The sequence below is a fragment of the Hordeum vulgare genome, chromosome 2H (assembly GCF_904849725.1).
Source record: "Hordeum vulgare subsp. vulgare chromosome 2H, MorexV3_pseudomolecules_assembly, whole genome shotgun sequence".
Lineage (NCBI taxonomy): Eukaryota > Viridiplantae > Streptophyta > Magnoliopsida > Poales > Poaceae > Hordeum > Hordeum vulgare.
In genome coordinates, this window is record NC_058519.1 from 68,961,070 (window position 1) to 68,969,354 (window position 8,285).

The 8,285-nt window shown below is 44.6% G+C and overlaps 2 protein-coding genes across 2 annotated transcripts; one reads left to right on the forward strand and one right to left on the reverse strand.

Moving 5' to 3' along the window:
- Positions 1-275: 275 nt before the first annotated feature.
- Positions 276-3,025, reverse strand: LOC123425064 (10 kDa chaperonin, mitochondrial-like). Its single transcript, XM_045108733.1, has 3 exons — positions 2,829-3,025; positions 1,739-1,881; positions 276-545 (listed from the first exon to the last, which is right to left on the reverse strand). The coding sequence occupies exons 1-3, from the start codon at positions 2,937-2,939 to the stop codon at positions 497-499; spliced, it is 303 nt and encodes a 100-aa protein (XP_044964668.1). The 5' UTR covers positions 2,940-3,025; the 3' UTR covers positions 276-496.
- A 193-nt stretch (positions 3,026-3,218) lies between these two features.
- Positions 3,219-7,158, forward strand: LOC123425065 (protein N-lysine methyltransferase METTL21A). Its single transcript, XM_045108734.1, has 8 exons — positions 3,219-3,401; positions 3,537-3,604; positions 4,726-4,845; positions 4,918-4,991; positions 5,398-5,449; positions 5,555-5,656; positions 5,772-5,880; positions 6,776-7,158. The coding sequence occupies exons 1-8, from the start codon at positions 3,313-3,315 to the stop codon at positions 6,894-6,896; spliced, it is 735 nt and encodes a 244-aa protein (XP_044964669.1). The 5' UTR covers positions 3,219-3,312; the 3' UTR covers positions 6,897-7,158.
- Positions 7,159-8,285: the final 1,127 nt, after the last annotated feature.

Sequence of the window (8,285 nt, forward strand, 5' to 3'; positions counted from 1 at the left end):
TTCATGTTTGACACGTACAGAAAATCTTATTTCACTTATTAGAGCTAAGGGCTATCTAGATGGCACATCCAACCATACCCAGATGCGCCCCAAAAAAACGAACAAACAGAAGCTGAGCCTGCGCTAAGATTTGCACATACACATAGACTAGCTTGCTTGTTTAAAGTTAGACCTCAATAGCGCACCAAGTAAAACAGGACACCAGTGACCCATCAATGCATCCACTGAAAATCCAAAAAACCAAAAAACGGAAGGCTTGGCAGCCAGGGAAGCCATTTGACGAAAATTAAGGGCAGCACTTCAGCTCCACAAGTTTACTGAATCGCATCACGACTGAAAGCGTGCAGCAATCATATCAAGTTCATGATGTTCGAGGCAAAATTCTATCATCACACCATAAAAGAGTTCTATTTCAAGGTTTATCCGATAACATGGAAACTCTAAACATCCTCTCCTCCTGCATTAAAGCAGCTGATGAATTCCTGACTGTCCGAATTCACTCGTGCAGGGTGCCCAGAATGTCGTCCTCTCTGTAGAGGAGGTACCTGAAATTTTTCAGGTGCATTAGAAAAGGCAGATAAAAATGTCTGATGAGTAAAAGTAGATTGTCACCCAAAGGTTCTGACAGAATGTTACATTTAACAACAAACAGCATGTAAAAACTGGTGTATTAGACTACCCATAGTGGGGAGTAACATAGAGTAGTAACATGCATATGTTACTAGTCTAAGTTACTACCTCCACAGTAGATAATAACATAGTACTCCCTCCGTTCCTAAATATAAGACCTTTTAGAGATTGTACTATAAACTACATACGGATGTACATAGACATATGTTAGAGTATAGATTCACTCATTTTGCTCCGTATGTAGTCTCCTAGTGAAATTCCTAAAAGGTCTTATATTTTGGAACGGAGGGAGTAGATAATAACATAGGGGTAGTAACATTGAGCCTTTCATTTATTAGCTTATAGATTCATCTTGCCTTGATATGCGTTATGTTACTTCATAGGGGTAGTAACATGCTAAGTTACTCAATTTCTCTCTCTTCTGATTAATTAGTTGCCACATCATATTTTTTGCTTAGATGGCATCTAGAAGAGTGGCCATAGTGGAGAGTATGATATAGTAGTATCATATACTCCCTCCGTCCCAAAATAACTGTCTCAACTTTGTACTAGCTGTAGTACAAAATTGTACTAAACTTAAGACACTTATTTTGAGACGGAGGGAGTACTACCTATGTTAGTTCCACTGTGGGTAGTCTTAGTGGAAAGAGCTGCTATCTTTAGCAACAGCAAAAGTTCCAAATAACACAGTTAGATGCTAGCATCCCCTCAAGTTAAACATCTGCTATCCATCTGCTATTCTTATCCAAGTTAAGGCGAAATGGGCTGATGTAGCAACAGAGACAGTGTGAAAGATGCTACTACCAACTACATAGTTGCTGTGGCAGCATTTAAATGAAGGATATCAGGTGGTATAGTTAGTGATATACTGATATTAGCACTTCAAAAAATCACCCACGTATCACGACTTGTGTCCCAACAGAATTCATTTTCGTAAGTTGATGGACAGAATAATCAAACAGTGACAAAGCATGAAAACAATTGTTTCTACAAGTGACGCAAATGTGCACTATGCTGCTGAATTAGGATGTTGCACATTGTGTTGCATCACACAAACCAAGAAAAACATCAGAACAGAAGTAATATGATAGTGCAATGAGTAACATACTCTTTCTCAGGAGCAAGCTTGACTTCAAGACCACCATACTCAGGCAGGAGCACATGGTCGCCTTCCTGGAGAGCAACAGGGATCAGCTTCCCTTCCTTGTCACGGTTGCCAGGGCCAACAGCCACCACCTTACCAGAGTTCAGCTGGGTTCACCAAAACATTCTCAAGTCATGAACTGATTCAGACAGTCAAATTATCAAGTCAAATCTGAACTAATGAGTCATGAACCAGTCAGTTAACTGCACTACTAATAGGAGTGACTGGAAATGAACTGCCCAGTTGAAGTGGACTGATAGGACTATGAGACAGAACTACAGTAAAACTAGCAATCTAGTAGCATTGCAAATATGAAAAATGCAAAATTGGTGGCAACAATAAATTCGTGATGGAAGCAGAACTGACTGCAACTTCACAATTTAACTACAGTTGATTAAACAAGATCAGTCTAGCTAACAACCCGCAATACACAAGGTGAATCTGAATCAGCCAGCCAGTCTAGCCACATCCCCAGCTGAACAAGAAAACAATTTGCAGACCACACAACTAGGTATCTCTCTACCTAACAAGTAACCACATCAGAAGCATAAGCAGTCCCCACAGGAACAGACACCCGCTAATGTTCACAACTGGCACTCCGTATGAACCATTTGATGAACCGTGTTCTCAAGGATAATGACATAATGTGGGATCATTAAAGTGCACTACGGGACAGGACTATTGTACAGCTACAACTTCTTTGTGGAATCTAGCAGCACAACGAATGTGAAGAATACATCATTGGTAAAAGTCGATTCTTTGTGGAATCAGCGCAGATGCCAGCCCTACTACTGTAATTAAGTTCAAATTGCTCAAAGTAGACCATTCTAGCTTAGAATCTGCAACCCACACAAAGCAAATCTGAAGCGGCCGGCCTAGCCACACGCCCCAACTGAACTAATTCCACCAGACAAACAAATTTGCAACCTAGACGGCCGTCGACCGACCAAGATCTAAGCAGAGCCCCCAGACGGGATCCACGCGCAGGAGCAAGAAGCAACATCTACCCAGCAGCGGCACCCACGAAAGGGGAGGCGAGAAGGGCGGGCCGTACCTGCTTGGAGGTCTCGGGGAGGAGGATGCCGCCGGCGCTCTTCTTGGGCTGCACCACCTTCTCCACCAGCACCCGGTTGAAGGACGGGATCAGACGCCTAATCGCCGCCATGGCCGAGATCAGACGCCGCTCTTCTCCTTCTTCTTCTTGGGAAACAAGCAAGAGACCTCGACGCTTCCACACTATTCGCTTTACGCCTCCGGGATGGTGGGGTTTAGGGTTTTAAGAGGGGAGGCGCGATCGCGGGCGCGGTGGAATGACCGTCCTGCCCCTGCCTGCCCTAGAATGTTCCCGCCCATGGGCCGGGCCCAGCCGCGCGGCGCTTGCCGCGGCCCGGTTAAGGCCCGTTATCATAGGCTTGAGCCCACAAGGGGACCGGGGGCGGTCCAGCGAGCCGCCGCGAACTCCCACTTCCAATTTCTTCTAACCTGCAGCTGCGGTCGCCGGCGGCGAGGAGGAGGAGGAGGGGGGAAGGAGCTGAGTGATGGCGGATGCCGGCGGCGCGAGGGAGCGGGAGGAGGAAGAGGAGGACGACTTCGTCTGCCTGGATCCGTCCTTCTTCATGAACCGCAAGTAGGGGTTCGCTCTCTCTTCACCCTCTCGGGGTTTACTGTTCTGATGATGAACTGCGGCGGCGGTGGTGCGTCGGCTTTGCCGGCGAGCTGAATTGGAAGCTTTTTTGTTGATTTTGTTGCTGGATTTGGGCAGCTACGAGATGAAGACCTTCACCTACGGCTCCCAGGAGCTCCAGCTCCTCTGCCTCAGCTCCGCCTGCAGTTAGGTGCCCCTCCCCTTTGCTCCTTACTTGCCAACGTTGCAATTCACTCATCGCTAGCTAAGGGGGCAGTTCGATAGGCTTGATGGGTTTGTGAACTGGCAAAGCGGGGGTCTTGCCACTAGCTCCTTCTGTGTAAAAATCTAGTACTAGGAGCAGGGACAAGCGTGGAGGTTCCTTGGTTTAGAGCAGAAGAGGGGATGGATGGTTGGTTGAACTTGAGCAGCACATTGTGCTGCTCAAGTTAGTTAGTTTCCGTGTCTACAATGACAAGTTGTTCAGTCCAGCACCGTTTGCGTGGTAGCCCTAACTAATGCTCGCTGTTAAGTTCCTCCACATAATGCTCCCTGTTATGTTCTACTGCATGTTATGTTCTACCGCATGTTGTTTCATTTTGGTCAAAGAATTGCTGCACGTAATTTGTTTACTCGATGAGGTGCTGATCACAGTTTTAGTACCGTAATAACAGCTGTACCAATTGTAAATGCCTGGTTTCTAACTGTGCAGTTACAGGAGCTTTGGTAAAATGTTAAATCTGTCGAACATGGAAATAAGTTTGTGGCATGTGATTTGTGCATTGTCTTCTTGTTGTCTATGTATGTAGCAAATACGGGTTTTCATTACACAATCATGTGGCTTTAGGACCACTTTTACCTTGTCTGTTTGGGGATCCTTCCACTGAGACAGCTCCATTCTAGTGCATGAGGACATCAAAAGACCCATGTATCACATGATCAAACTAATGAAGGGTCACATTCATATTTGCTGTAACTAGGCGAGGCGACTCTTACCCTGCTTCATTCTGTCCTTCGTATCTACTTCTACAGCCAGAGGCATGTACGCAAATTTTCTTGCAAAGGAATTCTCACTTAAAGTGGTCACAGCGCTATCCAGTGCCCATTAGTTGGAAAAAAATAGATCTGACCATGCTACACTCTAGTTCTGTTGCATCCGTGCAGTGGGATATGGAGATGGTCTTATTTAAGTCTCATGGTTAGTATACTAGCTTGTCTGGCTGATTTAGGTACAGGCATGATGCCACCCCATATTACAGAGTGCCAGATGTTTGTTATTTTCTTAGCATGCTGCCGCCACTAACAAACATTCCAATGTTTGGTGCAGCTGATTATGATCTTACTGGACAGTTAGTATGGCCAGGTGCTGTTCTGATGAACACGTACCTATCTGAACACCCTGAGACTGTGAAGGGGCGTTCATTAATTGAGTTAGGATCTGGGATCGGTGAGAGAATTTTCTATCACATTCACTTCAAATTGTGATCTTACAAACACTGACACTGCTGTGACTTGCTAGGCATTACCGGCATATTGTGCAGCCGTTTCTGCAAAGAGGTGGTATTGACTGATCACAATGATGAAGTTCTAGAGGCAAGATTTAAACCTTCAGAATCTTCCAGTTTTATATTTTATAGAATGATTTTGAGAATTTCACATGATTTTAAGATATTGAATTACTTACTATAGCAATTTGTGTATGTGATATACATTGGGTTTATAGACATCAACTTTTTTCAGTCTATATGGCAGGAATCATCCAGTGTAATGCTATATCTTCAAATGCTAGACCTAGAAATCAAATTCATCAATCATAAATGATGCAGTAATTGCACTGCATTAATATTTTCAGTCTGTCCGGCAACAATTATCCAATATACTACTATATCTTCAAATGCTAGAAGTAGAAACAACTTTATTGATCATGAATGATGCATGCATTTGCACATGCCACACTTGGATCTTTCCTTGGACATAAGTCTTTACATCTATTTCACAGATTATAAAGAAAAATATAGAGACGCAGTCATGTGCTGGCAATGCGGATGCAGGTTACCACTTTGTAATCTGCAGCTTATTGCTATGTTTCATTGCTCTGACATTAGCTAAAATAAAACTATCCAGAAATTGGATCTGAACTGATACTTTTGTTGCAGTGTTGACTGCTGAGAAGCTAGAATGGGGAAATCATGATCATCTAAGCAATATCATTGAAAAACATCCTGCTGGATTTGATCTCATTCTTGGAGCTGATATCTATATCCTTCTAACATTTTTATGTCCTTGTCGTTATATTCAGTTCTGACCCTCTTTTTTCTCTATTCCTTATGCATATATCAATTGCTGCTTTTTGTGGACCTTGACTCGCAGAAAGCTTCCAGCAATCTAGCATTCCATGTCTCTTTGATACTGTAGAGAAGCTTCTTCGTATGCAGGCCAATAAATGTAGATTTATACTGGCTTATGTATCACGAGCCAAAGTGTATGTATTTTTTAACTCATTATCTTCCCGTCCAATATATGTGTAGTGTTTTAAATGCTTTCTAGAAAAAAGGTGCAGATAAATGCCGTTCATCACGATGTGCTGATTGCACTAAGGAATACTGACATTATAGTCAGATTAGAAAGTCCTAAGAAGTACTTACAATGGCTCCAAAGAACCAACACATTGCATATGCTAATGAGCATTGATCCCTTGAGTCAAAATTGCACACGCTGTGATTCACTTGTACGTAAAGATAAAAGATTTGCTGAAAATTCCAAATTCGGAGTGACATGTATCTATGTAGAGCTACAGTACCTCTGCCGATTTACAGACAAGCAGAGTGTCATGTTGCCCACTCTTTTATCAGTTTGTTGCTTGCTGGAGATACACTGCACCTGCTAGTTCGTTTTCTTTGTGCAGCAATGATTCTCCAAATGCATTCCTGAGCATATTACAATGTACAGGCTGGCTCGGAGTAGTTTAGATTATCATTTACTGACAGCTACAACTTGTAGCATACTGACATGTACTCCAATAAATGGCCAGAATGTCCTTTTACTAAAGCTTGCATTACAAGTACAAATATCAACAATAAATGACCTATCTTTTCCTGGGATATTATGTCCGGTTATCTTAGTGTTGCCTTTCGTACTTTTGTAAAGATTTTTGCGAGGTTGTCATAACTCATACAAGTGTGATCTGAGAGCAGCTCCAGCACTTTAGTAGGCCACTTATGTCTGCTTCAGATTTTATCTCCTATTTTGTTCTCCAACTAACTTTCTTTGTTTGTCATATTCTTTTACACCGATTCCAGTATTAATGCATACGTATTTTTTAAATGATGATGTGTATATTCTCTTAACCAAGACGCTTCTCTTCTCGATATGGTCAGCATGGATGCACTGGTACTGAAGGAAGCTGAAAAACGCGGAATGCTTGTCAAGGAAGTGGACGGGACAAGAACAAGCATCACAGATCTCGAAGGCGTCATATTCGACATCACCCTCAAATGACGCCTCCGATGTAATGGTTGGGTGACAATTCCATCAGGCATGTGTGTGGAGCCTCCTCCTATCAGGAAAGCCAATGTTACCGCCGGCATGACCTGCCGAGCTGGGCCTGAACATGATGCGGTCTCTAGTCTGCATCCCTCCACTCCATGGGAGAAAACAGTACTACAACAACATTAGCATCAGTCCTGATACTGCGCTGATTGATTGATTCAGCGCAACTTTCAAATTATTCGACGGTCGGTCGTGGCCCTTTTTCGCCAAATCAAGAAGCGATTCTGGGCACGAGCATAGCATCGAGTCGCGTCGTTGTTACAGCTCTTTTTTTTTTAATCTAGACCGTCTATCATCAGAGTAGCAATGAGATGACCACCAGGCACTCTGATGAATGATAGTCCTTGATCGAGAGGAATCTATGGAGGAAGAGGTGCCAGAAGAAGCAGGCGGCATCATATATATACTTGAGAGGCTGCTGCTGACAGGGTCTGAAAAAAATGCTCTGGGTCGCCATGGGCTCGTGCTTGGCGTCGCCTGGGTAGACACCATGACCCACACTGAATGAATCAATGAATCTTCATCATCCCTGCCATACATTGTCCCGCAACGCTGCCATGCCAAGTTGCCGGTGATGCGATGCATGCGACGTGGATCCAAAACCCCTGGGCTGTTCTCTAGCCTGCCTGCTTCCCTCGCCGTGCCGCGAATCTCGTCGCGACAACTCGTCAAGGCCTGCCTGCCGTAGCCAGCAGAGCGGGCCTGGTCACGGACACGGAGGCGTCGTCGGCGGCTTTGCCTTTCTTCTTTACTTCGTCTGGCATTCGGAAGCAGCCCGGGATTTTGGAGCCCCGTCGCTGGCGCAGAGGAGGTCACGAAGCTGTGCCGGATCCTGTTGCTGAACGCCGATGCGTTGCGCCTGGACCAGCGGCCTCCCCGCTATCATCCGAAACCGGGACGAGCCGGAGTGCTTCTGGTACAGTGGAAAACGTTGGTTGTTTTCGATCTCGATTACGGGGAGGTGCAGCCACGCACAGGTGCAGTGTGTCTGTGTGAAGACCATTGACTTGACGATGAAGAATCTTACTTTCACTTCTCTGATTTTATTTTATTTTTGGAACCTAACTTATATCACTAAGTTCTAAAGGCTGCCAGATGGTAGGCGACTTGCTTGCTATCAGTAGCAGTGTACAGGGAGCGCATGAGCAATTCGTTGTGGTGCTGTTCTTAATGGTTTGTTACTGGTGAGGAGGAGCTGGCGATTGGAGGTTGGAAATGGTCCCGCGCGGCGGATGGAAAGAAAGAAGAGAGTAGTGGCGTGGTGCCGTGGATGGAGTCTGAAACCACTCCAACCACTAAGTTGCAACCAACACGATTAAAGATCCGTTTGGATGCCCG